The following is an 18,797-nucleotide window of genomic DNA, read 5'->3' as shown; positions in this document are numbered from 1 at the left end:
GAAGACTACTGCCTCCTCAAAACCTTCAAACGCCTCAAAGCTCTCGCGATATAGCATGCGCCTCTCCAAAAGCTATAACAGTCGGCGTTGGAGGACGAAGGCACCCAGCAACTCTGGGCGTTAAAAGTCCAATCACCACCAACATCCGACCAAAAGCCACGGGTCGAGATCCATCCACCTCGAAAACGGACTAAATGGCCATGTGGAAAGCTATTTGCTTTAAAAAACGGCGTTGGAAGAAACAAAGAAAGCTATTGGACACAATGGCACTAGCGAATGCTGATTTACCATTTCTATATTCATGTGCTCTGTCACTTGTTCTTTTTTTAGTTCTTATTATGCTAGCAGTGGCGTAACTAGAAGTCTAGTTACTAACCCTTAATCCTATAGCCCCCATGTGTTGCATATCATATCAAACAGTTAAGAATTTTATGCAGTCCGTGTGAGGCCACCAGCGGTGCGCGCGTTAGGTGAAAAGCGGTAAAAGTTAATTTATGACTGCAACAGCAGTCTAATTATGAGTTTTCTTTGTAACCAACTGTATGTTCTCTGCTGTGTCACGGCGCGTGCATACGTCAATCAGCTTTCTACAAAGTAACCTTTCATCGCGGTCACGTGATCACGGTTTCCTTACGAAAAAATCCAAACTAAGCCAAATCTACCAATGCATGCTTACTGATATTGCGCACTAAATAGAATTTTGCTATACCCTGCTTCTGCAGTGTAGATATACACTCAGACGTGCACGCCCGTTATTCAGGGATGACAAGCTCTTCTGAGAACACAATAATTCTTAGATATGGTCATTTGTTCACGTGTGTAGCACTCTTATTTCCGCTAATTTTCATAACGGTTCTTCTTTTTAAGCAAGGAGGAGGAGGAGGAGTGAACTTTATTTATAGAAATCCGGTGACGGTTAAATCGCCCGAGGAGGCCAAGCAAGAAACACGATAATAACTGGAGAAGCCCTGATTCAACCAGTGATAGTGTCGGGAATTATGACTGTCGTAAATGCGATTGAACTCTTGTCTTATCTCCTGATACGAGTACGTCCTGCGCGTCTCATCAACGCTATTTCCTTTGTTATATCCAGGCTTACACCTCGTTATTCCGCATTCTGTATTCTCGCTGCCGGCAACAAACACCCAGACGCAAGTTTCCCCCACCTGCGGAGGCGAATGACTTCCAGTCGCTATCTCGTAACCCAGCAATCACTAACCAAACCTGTCGCGAATCGTTCTCGTGACGAGCCATAAACAAATGTACCAAAGTCAGCCATCAGAGGACCTTAATGAGCACAGGACGTTGTAGCGCCAATGCGAAGAATAAGCAAGACAAGCCTCAACGTCGACGCTAGTTCGACGATGAACGCGAGAAAGCTCGCGCCGAAATTACTCACACTTGCACAGCGGGGCACTACCGGTCCAAAAGCCTGACGTGGCGCACTTCCGGGAGCCACTTCCGACCAGCAGGCTTCCGGTGGGGCACTCGTAGACCACTTCCTGTCCCACCCGATAGTCTCGACCCGTCGTGGTGGAGTTTTCTTCTCGGTCCGGGCTTCCGCAATTCGACGGGTCTGCGCAATCGCGCGTAAACAGACACACATTCTTAATAAGTCTGAGCTGCGCTCGTGACGGCTTTGTCGCTCTGCGTGCGGCTAAATACAAAAAAAAAAAGAAAGTTGGGCGGAAATTATGTTCCGCTCAGTGGCGCAGAGGTTTATGCATGGGTGAGCATAGAAACAAGTCGCCCAATCGTCGTCGCCACGACAAATATCGTTCACCGAGGCATATTTGTTAACGTAAATGCGGGCGCAAAGAAGACGCAAGCAAGCAAAAAGAAAGGATGTGCCTTTCCACCGAGACCTTCTTGCGAATACGAGAGCATCCAAAATCAAGCTGACGTTATAAATCCTGTAGACACTCATAAGAACCACTGTAAACTATAAATTAGCACTACGCAGCCATTTAAGAATGCACAAGCCGCTCAAAGAAACAAAATCAACTTTATAAATGTACTTCCACAAGCCGTTTACGCAGGCGCAGGAGCTCCTTCCACACTATTTTGATGAAATATTCTCACAGCGTGGATAATTAGCTCGTTAGCAACCCTCAGACTGGTTCGCTCTGTTTAGGCGGTTCTTACGCACACGGCTGGACGTGCTAGCTAAAAAGACGTAATGAGTAATGAGACTAATGAGCATCGCGTCTTTCTTTAATCCTGTGCAAATATTGATCATGCCGATATGAGATAGCGTCCGCAATCTGTTTCCCTCCCAATGCGGACTCACTGGGAACCCTGAAGAGAACCACTCACTGTATTGGCAGATCCAAGGCAGGTAGTCCAGATCGCAGGTTACGTCATTCCATCGCCATTTCCGGCCACCATCGATGACCACGCAGTTCTGCTGGCCGTTGTAATTATTGGGCTGATCCTCTGCCCACAGAAACTCTCGTACAGGTTCACCTGTAAAGGTAAATATAACATAAAGTGGAGGAACAAGATGGAATAGGTTTATATCAGCCACAATAATTCCAGGAGCTCGACTAGATTCTTAAACTAATTGGTAGATACCTCTATCCCAGAAACCAATTATAACTATATAAATGGAGATTAAACCTAACTACAAGTTTAAGTTGAGGTGATATATCAGGGCAGTAATATGCCGAGATCATTGCTTTTACCGAGCGAAGTTATCGCGTCCGTGCATGAGAAAGAAATGACATTCACGGGACAGGCTTCTCGCAAAAATGGTGCTAGCTACCATGACCCCCTTACATCATATGCTCTGGCTATGTTCTGTGACAAAAAAAAACATAAGTGACAACTGTAATAAAATATATTCACTTTGAGAAGCTTAAGCGGAGTTTATTACACAAAAATACATGCTTGTTCAGACTGTTATGTCATTGAAATTTGCAAAAGTGAAGCGTCCTTTGCGTTCAGGTTTCGAACCCAAAACAAGTAGTGTAAGACAGAGCACTACTCGCACAGGACAACTACGTAAGCGACCCCTTAGTATTTCTCTCAGAAAACGTAAATATTTAAATTCCGGAAGAGAAAAATAAATGCTTTGAGGCTTTGTTATTGTAAAACCGTCTGTCATGCTACAACTATCCAATGCCTGCCATTAGTTTCGATTTAAATGTTATACTCTCTATATGCATCGACACCTCCTACGTGCCGACTAGCCAGCTCTTCAGAATCTTGTTTGTACGGATGAGAGTCATGTAGTTGCAGGGCGACATGCGTGCGGAAACGACCTCCTCTGTGCTTGACAAGTGACGATTGCGAACTGTGGCAATTATCTCGGCGGGTTTTTTCCTCTCTTGCTTAAAACATTTGCAGACCTATTATACGTATTTGATTAGCCGTAGGAGAAAAGCCGGCTCTTCTCCTTGGCGTCAGCATCTGTTTAGACGCTTAAAGTAAAGGTGAACAGGGCGAGTTAGCAACACTTCGTCATTGCAACAGCGCGAAAAAGCAACAAGGACACAAAGGAACGAGCCGGTGTGACAAGACAAGGTGCTGACTAGCAAAAGGTGTTTATTTATTTCAAAGAATATCATACATGGCCCAACACCACTAATATATAGTAATGGAGGCAACGGACCCATCTAATATATATAAAAAAGAGCGATGTGGTTTGCATGATGTCAGTCGCTCGTTGCCCTAGTGTATGCGAAAAAAGGTCTTTAGTCATCTAGCCACCATAGTGCTTTTAGTCTTCCTTTAACTAACGCCAGTGTAAAGGAATAAAGGCTCAGCATACTGTTCCTCGTATGATGATTCCCATCCGATAAATTAAATTTAACTAGTTGTCAGTGCTTGACCTTGCCGTGCCTATTTCTTTACTTGCGCCTTGATTTCTAGAGCAGTTGTTAACTTGCGCTAAAAGGAGAAACTAGAAGAACATGAAGTCGCTCACCGCTGACCCAAAACCAGCCTCTTTTTCCTTGCCCGATGCCTGTGCGTCGCTGTGCGCCCATCCAGACCAGCTTGGACTTGAGTTTCTCTCGACGTCGCTCCAGCTCAGCCGAGATGAATGGAAGCGTCAGGTCGTCCACGCTGTGGACCAACAGACCCCCGCGCGCCTGGAAGCAAGTGAGGTGGGACACGTGGTTTGGACCTCGCATCACTAGGACACCGGTAAGAAGTATGATTCCAAATGATACTCAGCAGTGTGCGGAAGAAGGAAACCTCTACCTGGCGCATTTCGCAGGTCGACTTTCCCTTGCCAGTACGTGACATTCTAGATGTGACAGAGAGGCGTGATAAGGGAAAGGCGAGGAGGTTAACTAAGGTGAGTTTGGTTCGCTACCTTGCACTGGGGAAGGCGGAAGGGGCAGCATTCCGAAAGTCATTCCTCTGATCTGCATTCGAGGGACAATTACACAACAGGTGCTTTGGAGTTTCTTCTGTGGCACATGCCATCTCGACGAAACATTGGCTCTGCCTTGTGGCTTCTCTTGCTCGCCCAATGTAGATTGATTTAAGCTTCCGACTTCCTGTTAACCTTAATCTTATAGAGATCGCACTTAGTAGTTATTCGTGATGCCGTGAGGCTTCTACACGCTGAAAAGCAGCTGAAAGAAAGAATCAAATCGCTTCAGGTGTTACGGAGAGAATAAAATAAATGACCCGACGTATCCACGACTATCATACAAATAAAAGAATGACAGACTAATCAAATCGGCTCGAAAACCCATTTCAATGAAAGAGGGTACCAAGACAATCACCTGACCTTATTGACCATTTTCTGCACATTCCTGCTTATTCCGCCATCCTGCAATCCTGCTATCGCGCAATCATGTTTTGATAAACTAAAGTAAACTTGATAGAAATAATTTTAGCATGTCTATCTAAAGTCTTCCTAGTGATCGACAATAGTAGAACAACACGTATTCTTTGTTTGACCACTGATGTCTCTTCTTTAGTACTCCTTTCAGTTTCTGACCTCGGTATTCCACTTTTCCTAGGCGCATGTGTCAGAAACTGCGTTTGCTGAGAGCGAATCCCTAAAGGCCCAGAGGTATTTTCGAGTGCCATGCAAAGGTATCATTAACACTTAGAGACTTGATCTCGCCCCCATTTGTTGGCTAGACCAAGTCACTAGCGTCACCGCAATATATTTGCTCTTCCACTACGACCATTCTTCGTTAGTAACCTTTCCTGCCCTCTCTGGTAAACGCCGGAGTGGGACATCGCCAAATTAGGTTCAACTGAGTGTGCCCACGAGCAGTTCAAGGTTTTGCGGCAAACTACTTCATCGATTCCAGACAGCAGATATATTACCCGACATCAGTTGAGGGAATATCCGGCACTCACATCTAATCTACTCCCCACTTGCAACGTTCCATCTAGCTACCTCATTTCCTGTCTTTCGGGATTCTTTGAAAATTGTCCCCTCACACGCCGAAGACTGATCGGAGCACGTACGGACATGCCAAAGTTTGGTTGAGCTCTCGCCAGCTGAGGCCTGTAAAAATAAACTTTAAAAGTTGTTTTATATGCGGAAAAAAAATTATCCTGTTCAGATAACAGATGCACTCCTCAGGTTTCTCTGCTCGTTCCTCATTCTATGTGTCGCTCTTTATACCTGAAACACGTGTGCAGCTTCACTGTGGGTACGTGGCCTCTTTGACGAATTTAACTGCTCTTATTGCGTTCTCTTCAATAAGCGTTGACAGTAACGAGCCAGTGCTTGGTCCATCATTTCTTGTTGTTCTTTCTCTTGCCAGTGCCGTGATATATCCTTACAATGAATCTTCACAGTAATTGCACTGCAGGTACTCGCCTTGCAATAAGATGAAGCGTCCTGGAAGGAACCTCCTCGGCTGCCCTGAAACTCGTAACACTTGCGGATGAACGTGGTCAGTTCCAGAGGCTCCACCTGGTTGCCGCACCGGTCAGGAGAGAACTCTGCAAGGATACGAGGTGGCGCTAACCTTATGGCATTGATGATGACACTTAAAAGAGTCCTGAAACATCCTTTGGGTTTGGTGATAAAACACAGTCCGCGAAGAGCATACGCTACTGTGAACATCTCAGCCAAACTGCGCAGTCGTGTGCGACGCGCGGAGCACGCAAGCGCAGCGTGAAGTCATCTTTTTCTCAAACGTTCTCTTTTCGACGGAAGCCTCACTCTTTCTTGGGCGCTTTATTTCCCAATATAGCAGATTTCCATACGCCGCTGTTTTTGGCCAATAGCTGACATCAAAGAAAGTTGTTTGGATGAGTGCGCTTCTTCCAACTGCTACTGTGTAGGTTTGTTGACGCAGCTCAATAAACTAGACGAAGTAAGCGACAATCTGTTTTCGAAGTTCGGTAAGAATTACGCACTTCTGAAACAAGCCGAATATTGTCTGCTCACGCTCGGCCGCTGCCGCCCGCGTAGGAATTAAACTTTGGCCACCTTGCTTATCGGTGTCGTAGCCGTTGGACCTCGCTAATTACGACTAGTTTTGAACACTCAACTGGCGTCGACCATGCGAAATTGAAGGTCAGGTGACACGTGCGCCTGCAAGCAAGCGCTCACCTCCTGGCCGCTGGTGGTTAGACCCCTTGGCAAGCTTCGCTTCGCATGCAGCTACTGATAGCGCCTCAGAATGCGCAAGTTGGATGTGGCTAATATCCGTCGATCAAGCTGGTGCAGGACAAAGCCAGTCCGCAGTCCGTAGCACATAGCACGCCTGGCGCTGATCGTTCGCTGTTCTCAGACGGAGCGCGCGTTTGCGACCGGCCAGAGGTGCCTGTGGCGGCAGCTGGTATCGCGATTCCTGGTTCTTCCCCGCTTGTTCGTGCAAAGGGAAAGCAAGGCAGGGCTAGATAGAGACGCTGAACCGGTGCGCAAGTCCCTACCCAACCGTTTATTTTCTTTTTTTCTTTTTAATCGACTATGCAGATTAACAAGGCACTTTCACCCGTATCCTGTACCACAACCACGTCACTGCGGGGTGCCGTTGCTGGGAACTCGGCCAACACGTTGTCGACGTGGCGAGTGATGAGATCAGAATGGAATCATAGAGAACCAGGCTCGTTTCTGCTTGCTCACCCAAAGGGAAAGGGAAAGCAGCGAAAGCCTATAATGGCAGGTTAATAATAATAATATTTGGGGTTTTACATGCCAAAACCACTTTCTGATTATGAGGCACGCCGTAGTGGAGGACTCCAGAAATTTTGACCACCTGGGGTTCTTTAACGTGCACCTAAATCTAAGCACACGGGTGTTTTCGCATTTCGCCCCCATCGAAATGCGGCCGCCGTGGCCGGGATTAGATCCCGCGACCTCGTGCTCAGCAGCCCAACACCATAGCCACTGAGCAACCACGGCGGGTAATGGCAGGTTAACTAACGTATTGACCTGTTAAGATCGTACGGCCGCATAATAAAACGCGGCGTGTCGAGCGCGCACATTTTGAATGGTTTTCGCTTGGACCATACCAGGAGGCGCTGCACGCAGTTGGCGCTACATTTAGACGATCCAGGGCCAGGAGTGTGCCAATGTTCAAAACTTTCGAATAATTAATGGAATGGGGTCCTATTCGATTTAGTCTTCTAATCGTATAGACACTATTCGTGAATGTGAATGTTTTTAATACTTTTCGCATATTTATAAACACCGAATGCAGCAAAGTAAACATGAAATCAGAGCGGAAGTATGGTTAAGTTTCACTTCCGAGGTTAGCACTCTAAGAAAAGTTTACACCATTTGGAGTGCCCCTTCTGCCACACAACGATAATCGTCATCTGCCTTGATGCGTTCCCTTTCTTTAACGCTGTGAGCCCGGTACTTTCCAGTAACGAACGGCATGCGCGTTATAAACATGATCGCATTCCCGACAGGAAAGTAGCGGGCGCGGCCTTTTCAAGAAAGGAAACGCATCAAGGCAGATGACGATTATTCTTGTGTGGCAGAAGGGGCACTCCAAAGGGTGTAAACTTTTCTTAGAGTACATACTATAGAGAGGTTGTGTACTGGAGCAGGCTACATCCCTTAGGTAACCATACTTTACGGGCTGTACAGCAATTGCTCGCACACTCTGAAAGGTCCTCTGCATGCAAAGAAACTACGTGTTTGCTCCTAATACTCCATTTGTGGTTTTAATAAACAACGCTTCATAACTCACTTGTAAGGACAGAAACTTACTAACATTAAGAATACTGGAACGTGAGTATCGTTCTTTAGTAATTGTGATGACGGCTATTTATTATTCGAAAACTATTCGAAATGTACTTGATATTCGATTAGATTCCCTTCTAGCACTCTTTGATTAGTATTTGACTCGGTTTTATTCGCAGACCCCCATCCAGGGGCTTTAAGTTTGGTGCGTTGTAGGCGCCAAAACCTAAAATAGTGGCTTCTACATGAACATCCAAAATCAAATTTGAACTCCGCGCCACGGTAACATTCATTAGACGGAGTGTCGTGGGAACGCCCCGCTCTGCCGCAGCTTTTGCAGTGCAAGGCATTTAAGAAGGGGCAGAAGCCACGCGAAGCGTATCATGCACGGCCTTCGGTTTTCAATAAATCCGCGTCTGCTGAACGCATTGAAGTACTTTTTGCGGAAACGTATTTCTGAAATTGTCTATTTTGACTTCAATACCATTTTTCGACTTCGATATAAAATGGTTCAGGGCCTCAAGTTTTTGTGGTAAGACCTTTATTACTGAAATGACGAATTCATATTTTATGTATGTGTATGGTCTTCATTCCGCCGCCCAAGAACCTGCAGGCCTACCACTCAGCTCGTGTAGCAAACCGTTACAAGGTTGGCAATAACATTCGGTTGCGTTCTCACTTAATTTGTGTTAACCTCAATACACTCACTGCTGGGGCATATTTGAATACTACGCATGATTTTTATAAGATAGCCTTCACTAGCAAACACGGGATCTTGCCGTAATGCTGTCTGCCTCACCTCTTATTCTTAACTCCCCTGGCCACTACTAGGTGCTGCTGTACGCAGTTTGTTTATGAGTGCTGCTTTGTTTGTCTCTTCTGCAGGCCATTAAAGCGGAAATAGGCTGACTGTATTTCCCTCCCTGCAGGCCGTGCGAGCGGAAACGCAAATTATTATTTTTTTTTTCAGCGTGGATTCGAATTCGTATCTGTAGCCAGGCTGACATCCTTTTCATGAAGCCTGCCGGTTCGAGGTAACGACCACCACCTATGCTATAGTTTCCTCATAATATTTAGTTCGTTTTATCGGCCTTCTTGAAGAGTTTTCATAGCCTCTTTGGTCGTTTCTTATCTAGTTCTATGTCCGTGAAAGAAGTAGTAAGACCATGAACTTTCAAGAGAAATAAGAGATTCATAGAGCGGCGAGTCACATCTACTAAACAATATTGTAAAGAACAAATAAAATGGACGAAAAATGTGAGGAAAATAGATAGAAATGTTGGGAGGTTATAGTTCTCAGCGCTTGTCATCACTTTACAAAATATAATGCAGGCCACGTGCATTTATATAACCTCATTCCGTGTTTCAAGAATGCAAAAAAACAAAACAAGAGTATAAGCTGCCCGAAATGAAACGACTGGCGAAAGATGCCTCAGCAGCCGTTCTTTTTAAGCCCTTTCTTTATATTTTGTTGAAAATGCGGATGAATATATACTGCCGCGCATTGTATTAGCATAGGGGACTTCTTAAGCAAGACGCACCACTCAAATTTCCCATGACGATCGTCACTGACGCAAACACAAACACACACACACACACACACACACACACACACACACACACGCACACACACACACACACACACACACACACACACACGCACACACACACACACACACACACACACACACACACACACACACACACACACACATATATATATATATATATATATATATATATATATATATATATATATATATATATATATATATATATATATATATATATAATTCAATGAGAAGTTCTGTAGGTCCGGTGCATAGTTAGTTTTAGAAACGAAGGTGCGCACTTACGAAAATCGATATTAGTTTCTTGAACTAGCTATTTCTGGGGGAACGCTCTCTCCAGCTAAAGATGCAATTTTCGTAAGTGTGCACCTTCGTTTCTAAATATATATATATATATATGTATATACGCGTGCGTGCGTGCGAGCGTGCGTGTGCGTGTGTGCGTGTGCGTGTGCGTGTGTGTGTGTGTGTGTGTGTGTGTGTGTGTGTGTGTGTGTGTGTGTGTGTGTGTGTGTGTGTGTGTGTGCAAACGAAACACTCTCCGTTCTTTAAAAGGCGTATTGTTTTCCTTAAAGACCCAGCACAACAGAAAATGATAAAATATTGAGAGAACTATTGGGAGAAGAAAGACAGAAGTGATCGCAAGAGAAACATTACAAAAGGTTAGAAAGTCTAGTTAAATAACGTAAATGTTGCTCGACTGAGTCAAAATTCACCTTAGTTCGCGCATTATAGCGCAGCACTTCCCGTTGCATATGGCACCGCGCACCTTAGTTAGTGACAGAGCAGCCCGATGCGAGTGCAGACTACTCTTAGCCCTTGTAATGCCCAACTTGTTATACTAATCGCTACGTTAGTGTATAGGGCTGATAGCTTGACTAGTTGCCACGGATGCAGTGATACAAGCTGCGAGATTAGACAGGACGCAAGGTAAAGAGGAGACACAAGGTATCCACTCTCTTATCTTATGCCCCATCTTGTCGCGAAGTTGTACCTATATACAGCTACGAGTTCCATAACTCAAACTTTCTTTTAATCAAGAAAAACTTACGCGCAGACGATTAAAAAAAACGTTCTTCCTAAGCTGGAGAGAGTGTTCCCCCAGAAATAGCTAGTTCAAGAAACTAATATCGAATTAATTATTTATTGTACTGATCGTGTTTGACCTCAAGTGTGACATCGTTCACTTTTTGTCAGATATGTGCTCTCCGTGGAGAGCAATGGAGATCAATAAGGTTTATTTTCATAGCTAATTTTTCAGAACAGCGACACCTCCTATTCTTTCGGCACAAAAAATTATTTTCGCACCAGAAAAACTGAAACAATTTTTACCCACTTACGCTGTCGAGCACCAGAATTAAACTTTTTTCGTCACAGGGCTGATCTGGCACCATCACTATTTGCCCAGTCGGTGCGGAAGATGAGACCATAGATCATTTTTTCTTGTGTTCATCCACTGTTTTTCTTCTTTAAGGAAAAACATTTTAGAATTAACGTTCAGGCAACTTGGTATAATTTTTCAATTCTAAAATTATCAAAGAGCCTCCTCTCTAGGAAACTACCATAGTGATGTTTGTTCAGCCATGGAGGAATTCATAGTTGTATCGAGGCGATTCTCTTAAACTCTAGAATCGTTCTTTTTAGTCATTTACACCTGACGCTTTACCAATTTTGTGATTTGAGGCGCACTAAAGAAGTAAAAAAAGCAGTCAAGCGAGTGGTCACGAAATTCTTACCTTGCGTTGTGAAAACCATGACTTCACAGAGAGAGAGCGATCCTTCACCGCCAACCATGTGAATGTACACGTAGCGGCCAAGGATTGGGTAGGCACATTCGAAATCCTTGGTAGATCCGTCCTCTGAAAGGTGAAGCGATGAGAACACTGCGCTGAACAAAATGACTGCTTTCTGTGAATCACCGTCTGGGTTTTTCTGACATTGCTACCGTGTGCATAAACAGCACATTAGTTGTTCTTCGCGAATCATAGAGAGCAGAACCTCACTGTAATGAACCCGCAACTAGTGAACTAAGGTCTATATTGAAGAGAGATGTCGATTATGATTGCACTACCTTAGGTGCCCATGTATCTTTTCTGTGAAGACGGCTATAGCGAAAGGACTGATATATAAAAGAAAAACAAATTCGTTTTTTTTTTACTGTACCTGGAACGACAAGTATAGTTGCGTCATAAAAGGAGACAATAATAACGAATGATATTAAAAACTATGACTTCACTACGATCACGCAGTCAATTGTACATACACTCACCACTGTTTCAGTGCACCGTTTCAGTAAATAAGACAATTTGTACGTGCACTGGCTGCCTTATATGTGTACCGACGGCATTAAAAGATGTAGCTTGCCGTGGAGCAATGAGGCACCATATTCTTAATATCAAGAACTTGGCTGTAGCGCATTCTGTCGGAGTTAACATAGCGAAAAGCAGAAATGAATGCTGGATATAAACACGAGAATGAACTACGAACAATCTTCCAAGCCTTTCCAGCTATTGCACCGGAGCCCTAAATGGCTCTTTAGTATTCTTTCTCTTTTCTATGTGAACCGCGATCCTTTTCAAGCTTTGGCTATTAGCTTTGTATGCGATTATTTTACCACCTAGCACTGCATATCATCAGGTTCAAACTCTAATGAGAACTACGTATGCGGGGCAGTACTGTGTATAAGCAAACAATCGCACGTTTCTCTGCAGTTTAAGTGTGCGTCACTGCAAAATAGAAACAGACAAGGAAAGTAATAAGAGTGAAAGAAAGGAAGAATGAAGGAAGGAACAAAAGACGAAAGCAAAAGGAATGAGAAAGAAAGAGATCCTCTTGCATTCATGCCACTCACCTAGTGTCCCCGGATACCATGCGCACAGGCGGCTTCCCTGCAAGCTCGACTGGTTGCTCACTCGAATCTCCAGGTCGTGCAGTGGCTGATGGCCTGCGAGACCGCACATGAATAACATTATTTCTCTATTCTGTCGTATCACTCGAAAGCAGCAAATTGTTGCCACCGACACCCATCTGGGACCCACCCCCTGAAAAAAAATGCAATTATGGGGTTTAACGTGCTAAAACCACGATTTGATTATGAGGCACGCCGTAGTGGGGGGACTCCAAAAATTTGAATCAACTTGGTTCCTTAAGGTGCACCTAAATATCAGTACGCGGAAGTTTTAGTCCACCCGTTTATATAAATCTCAATACACGGCCGCATTTCGCCCCCATCAAAATGCGGCCGCCGTGGCCGGGATTCGATCCCGCGACGTCGTGCTTAGCATGCAGCCCAACACCATAGCCACTAAGCAACCGCGGCTGGCATGTACACTCTAAGAAGACTAGCGCAAGACAAACACAAGCGCGGCGCTTACATTTGTCTTTCTACCTTTTTTTTTCATCTTTACGGTTCCATTTTCGCCTGACACGTAAGACTAACTACACTCTTCAAAACCCGCCGTGGTTGCTCAGTCGCTATGGTGTTAGGCTGCTGAGCACGAGGTAGCGGGAGCGAATCCCGGCCGTGGCGGCCGTATTTCGATGGGGGCGAAATGCGAAAACACCCGTGTACATAGATTTAGGTGCACGTTAAAGAACCCCAGGTGGTCGAAATTTCCGGAGTCCTCCACTACGGCGTGCCTCATAATCAGAAAGTGGTTTTGGCACGTAAAACCCCATAATCTAATCTAACACTTTTCAAAAAAAAATTTACACCCCCATTTGGGGCTTATCTTGTCCCACGATAATAATCGTACTCGGCCTTGCTTGCGCTTCCTTTCTTGAAAACTCGGCGCTCGCTATTGTCGAGAATGCTGTGTCACGCTGATAACGCGCAAGCCTCTCGTGACATGGAAGTATACACTCTTAGGCAAAAAAGTACATCCTTTAGGGTGTATCTCTGCCACACAACAATTATTGTCAGCTGCCTTGCTTGCGTTTCCTTTCTTGAAAACGCCGCGCCCGCTACTTTCCTGTCGGGAATGCTAAGTCATGCTGATAACGTGCATGCCGTTCGTTACTGGGAAGTACCGGGCACGGCGCGTTAAAGAAAGGAAATGCGAACAAGACGACGGTTATCGTTATGTGGCAAAAGGGTGCAATTTTGCTTAAGAGTGTACCGGGCTCGAAGCGTTAAAGGAAATGCGAGCAAGACATGACGATTATTGTTGTGGGACAAGATAAGCCCCACATGGTGTAAATTTGCTAAATAGTGTAGGCCCAAATCGTACATTACAAATCTAATCTTGTCTGCCCCGGATGACCATCGCTTACCAACTTTACGTGCCATTAATTTACTGAAAAAAAAATCACACCAAACCAACCATGGCTTCATTTGTACTTTGCTATAGTTCTACTTCTCTTGCATATCTACTAGGAACCAGTGTTGCTTGTCGCAAGACAGGCATTACTCTTAAAAAAGTTTACACCCTATGGCACTTATCTTGCCCCACAACAATAATAGTCATCTGCCTTGCTTGCGTTTCCCTTCTTGAAAAGTCAGCGCTCGCTACTTTTCTGTCGAGAATGCTGTTTCACGCTGATAACGCGCAAGCCGTTCGTGACTTGGAAGTACCGGACTTGAAGCGTTAAAGAAAGGAATGCGGGCGAGACAGACGATGATTGTTGTGGGACAAGATACGATCCACGGGGTGTAAACTTCTTAAGCGTGGTGTGTTCTTATATCCATATCCTTCCACGTGCCCCCCGTTCGTGCCGGACCCGAGGCTCATCAGCGTTGCCGTTATGTGCGTGTCACATGACTTACATCGAAGAAAGGTGCGAGTTGCGGTAAGTAAATTAAGGTGGATTTCACTGGCTTGCGTTTTCGATATCTGCGAAAGTCCCTTTCACTGTTTTAGGAATTACCCTATGAATCCGCACGTAAATCTAGCAGAAAGGCACTTCACGCTAGAACGTGATTACCAATACAAGTTTTTCATTTGTGTACTCAAAAACAAATTATGTCAATGTGTAGTAGGAAACGGCACAGAGTGGTATGCATTACTTAATTACGCCACCAGTTACCAAGGGGCAAGAACTACTCATAAAAAAGCTTCAGTGTAATATCAAGTGTCACTGACGGGAAATTAGTTAAATGAGCATGTCAATAATTTTTTACCATCACCAAATTTAGGTCATGCACTAGAGCTGTTTGACCAGAAAGTGCATACTACAGATAACAAGGCTGGGCCAAGTAACGCCTCTAAGTGTATGCGTCCATGCTCCTTCATTCCTTGTTTTTCTCCTTCTTCGTTTCTATATATTGCCGTGCGGATACTGACCTGCTATCTTTTTACCTTGGGATATCGGTCTGGTTTTGATCTCGCAGCTGACAGCCATTGGTTGTTAGAACGTAACCGTGCCTATAATTATTAGCACCCCTGACTCAAACATCTGTTGCTTATTAACTGATGCTTAAATTTTGATAAAGCCTGTATTAACATCTAAATTTCAGTGTACTTGCACTTTCGTGCTTCTCACACAAAAATGAAACATTTGTGTTGTTAGATCTTCATTCATGTCTTGAAGCAATAAGTTTTTGCTAATTGACCCTCTTTGCGTCTTCTTGCCATACTTGATAGTTACTGTTTTCAACTGTAAACTGCTTCTGTACTCGCGGCGAGCCTTTGTCAGGCCTCCACCGGTGTTTCTTGTGCCTTACACAAATAAGCTTCTTTAAGAAGTGCAGCTGCAACATTTTGATGAATCCAAGGCAATCAATTGGAAAGAATTGGGGATTCAGATCAGTGAAATACTTCAAGTAACATTTACGCTTTCAGATAGGAATCTAACACCTCGCGAACGTTGACAAAACCTACAAATTATTCATTGCATCTGCCATTAGAGTAGCAAAGATTAAAAGCAAATATGCACTCGCAATTGTTAAAATGACCTGAACTTTCACTCTTGCGTCATGTCTCCTATTTCTTCAAGCGTAAATCTTTTCGAAAACTCATGAGTACGCTACAGACGTAAGTTACGCAATTTCCGACGAAATTCGAATTTTTGTCATTTTTATTTCTACCTCTTAAAGAAAGCGTATCACCTGAATACGTGAGATGTATACTCCTGTAAGAAGAGCCCTCCGAAAAAAGGCAGTGTGAGAAACTGTCAAGATTTCGAACAGGTTTTTCTTGTGTTGGCAGTCACGTCCAAGAATTTCTTCTCATTGTATCGAAGTCTTCCAAATGTGTCTCGCATACTGAGAAAAAGTAATTGCTGTAATTTTGTTGTTGAAATCCGTCAGTCATACTCAGTAGAAAAGTTTGTGCTTTCGTAAAAGGTATGGCGACGTGGGTTTACTTTTGATCGTTGGAACTAAGCCGTGAAATTAAATATTTATGGAATACTTTAGAATACCTTACAGGCGTCAAGAGAGGCACTGACTGATTAGAGCATGTGCTATAGTTCAAAATACAATGACAATTGCGATACGAAACGCCGGCAAGAAGATAATGATAATTCGTTTAGTAAAGGAAGCAAGATCAATCCCGAATCAAAAGAAAGATTAGTACTGTGTGAGAACAAAAAAGAAAGCAGAAAAGAAAAGAGTGCCTAATCATATTGCGGCGTGTTGTTTGTACCTTATAATGGGAACAGAGATGTACTGGTTGTATCACCAAGGTATCACCGCGACAACACGAAGTGAGTGCGGCTTACGAGCACATGCTGCTGCTGCTAAAATATCAGTCGGAAACATGAAGGATAACAAACAAACTTAACAGGAAACAAATAACTAGCCATAGGAACACGTCTGGCGCTGCGTGGTATTTCATTCAAGCTACGATATGTTTACCATGCTAATTCCTACTTTCGTTACTTTGCCTGTTATAGTTACTTTAAATTATTGCTCCAAGTCTAAATTGTTCTATGAATATTTTTCTTATTTTAAATGTGTTAATCCATTCATCATGTATCACTTCTCAAAGATACACTATTCATTGCCTCCAAGTTTTACCTTTTCCGTTTCTTCATTCCTTTCTGTAATTATCTGTGTGCGCAACCTCCTGGTTCCTGGCCCATCCCCTCATGTGGGAACGTGCAGTGTTTTGAAGGAACCCCATAATCCTCACATTAACTTCGCAGAGAACGATCGAGTGTGATACGCGTAACATTAAGAGACAGGAATACAAACGGGTGCATAAGAAGGGACACTCGAAACGTGAAATCAAGAGCAAAAAAGCGAAGTTCAGTATCATGATTCGCGTAGAGTAGGCAATCAGTGGCCTGTGAAAGCGGCATAACGGGTGGCAAGGGAAGAGTGGCGCACTCGAAAACTACAGCAGATTAGACAGTCCGAAGAAATTATGAGATTTCTTATCGCAGCAATGAATTCGGCTGTAGCAATACCGGGCTAACTAAAGGCCGCTTTTAGAGGCATTCGTGCTGCAGTGGGATAATAGACAGATGGTGCTGCCGATGATCACAACGGTCATTGCATTGGACTATTCGCCGTAGTGAGTGCGTGCCATTTATAACTCAAAGCTAAACCTAAACCAAGCACGGGGCACGTACCGCAGCACCCCCTGGTGAGAATGCGCACCACGCGGACCTGGTACGGCCGAAGGAGGTCCACCTGCCACCAGGGGGCGTTCTCCAGTTTTGTCTCGGTGCAGAAGCGGTTCTCGTGTAGCGTCGTCAGGTCGCCGTCGTTGGCGTTTTTTGAGTCGCCGCCCCGAACCGTGCTCGACTGGTTTGTCGGCTTGCCGTACGCCACGTTCACCGCTGCAAGAAGATCAAAGTTCGATCAGCATGTACACCCTTAATCTTGATATCGTCCACTTACTGGGCGGAACTTATGCGTAATGAGATTAGGATTTCACACTTCATTAGTTGCAACATGCAACCAATGTGGAACGAATATAAGAGCATTACATAGTAACAGTCGAAAGGAGGTCCGCAAAAGAACGGAAGCTCAAAGGTGTTCGTACCACGTAGGTTCCATTGAGTAAGTGAAGCATTTATAGATGTCTAATCCAGTTAGTGGAAACTACGTGAAACAAAATTAAGGTGTTACTCTTACTTAGTGAATCTTATAGCTACAACGATGGAAGAGCCGATACTTAAGTACATTTGTTCCACATAGGTTCCACTTTGTAAGCGCTACTTTGTACAAATGTGTTTTACTTACTCAGTGGAGCATATCTGGAACGTAGTTAAGTGCGTAGTGCTCGAACATGGCAAACAAGCACCGTCATCGTTACCAGAAAAGATATAAGAAGGGCTGCTCGGTTAATTATTGGTAACGTGGCTAGTTCTTTGAATCACAACAGACAAAAATTTGTAAATATAGATTGGTTTATTGGCACCTCGAGTGATACAAATGTCATTACACTGAACAATTAATAAGGAAAATTCTGTAAATAAAATTTATATCGTGGAGATAATTTTAGGGTTGCCTAATACAACAAAAGTGCATTTTGCAGAAACAAAACAAAAAATTGGTTGCGTTTTGCGTTTACCTACCAGAGTGGACATAAATATACGCTGCTAAACTTCTGTAAAAAAACTCAGTGACTCTTTCCAGGAAGCTTTCTCTGTCGGCCTTTGAACAGCGAAAGGAGTTATGTTGCTATTATTAGCATATTACTGCCCTTGACTACTGTCTCACACCATGCTAGAGCATTTCGTTTTATTTCCCCTTGTTTTCTGACTTCGCCATCTGTCACAAATCTAAATTTTCGCCTCGGTGTTTTAATTAATCCGGGATAGTTTTACAGGGAACCGTAGCAACTTACCGCAGTATGGAAGACCACCGACCCATCGACCTTGGTCTGAACATGACCTTGTTGCTGAGCTGCGAGGCAAATCGTACGGCAACTCAACGTCATTTGCAAACGCGCACGAAAGAAACAAAAAAACAGGGCCCAGAGTAAGCAGCGTAATCCTCTACAAACATGCCAAGCACAGAACCTAAGCTAGAAGTTTTTTACTGTGCACAGCTCACCTCCGTCATCACTTTAGATGCCAGCTTATGTTCCCCGCTGGCACTGGAGTATTTATTTTTACAACTAAATCAAGGTGTTGTATTGGCAATAGAGCAACAGCATTTTTAGTTTTGCAAGCTACGCTTTTCGCCGAGGGCATAAGGCAAATGACCTTTA

The 18,797-nt window shown here is 44.1% G+C and overlaps 1 protein-coding gene across 1 annotated transcript in view; it reads right to left on the bottom strand.

The window, feature by feature from the left end:
- Window positions 1-18,797, bottom strand: part of fw (CUB and Sushi multiple domains furrowed) — a 250,161-nt gene that overhangs the window by 49,635 nt on the left and 181,729 nt on the right. The window contains exons 3-10 of the mRNA XM_075669699.1: window positions 18,432-18,490; window positions 17,209-17,418; window positions 12,545-12,637; window positions 11,430-11,552; window positions 5,798-5,922; window positions 3,929-4,094; window positions 2,317-2,466; window positions 1,400-1,576 (exon numbers count right to left, since the gene is read on the bottom strand). Of these exons, the coding sequence (XP_075525814.1) occupies window positions 1,400-1,576; window positions 2,317-2,466; window positions 3,929-4,094; window positions 5,798-5,922; window positions 11,430-11,552; window positions 12,545-12,637; window positions 17,209-17,418; window positions 18,432-18,490 (1,103 nt within the window). The remainder of the gene's footprint in view (window positions 1-1,399; window positions 1,577-2,316; window positions 2,467-3,928; window positions 4,095-5,797; window positions 5,923-11,429; window positions 11,553-12,544; window positions 12,638-17,208; window positions 17,419-18,431; window positions 18,491-18,797) is intronic.

The sequence above is a fragment of the Dermacentor variabilis genome, chromosome 9 (assembly GCF_050947875.1).
Source record: "Dermacentor variabilis isolate Ectoservices chromosome 9, ASM5094787v1, whole genome shotgun sequence".
NCBI lineage: Eukaryota > Metazoa > Arthropoda > Arachnida > Ixodida > Ixodidae > Dermacentor > Dermacentor variabilis.
This window is presented reverse-complemented; position numbering and strand designations above follow the sequence as displayed.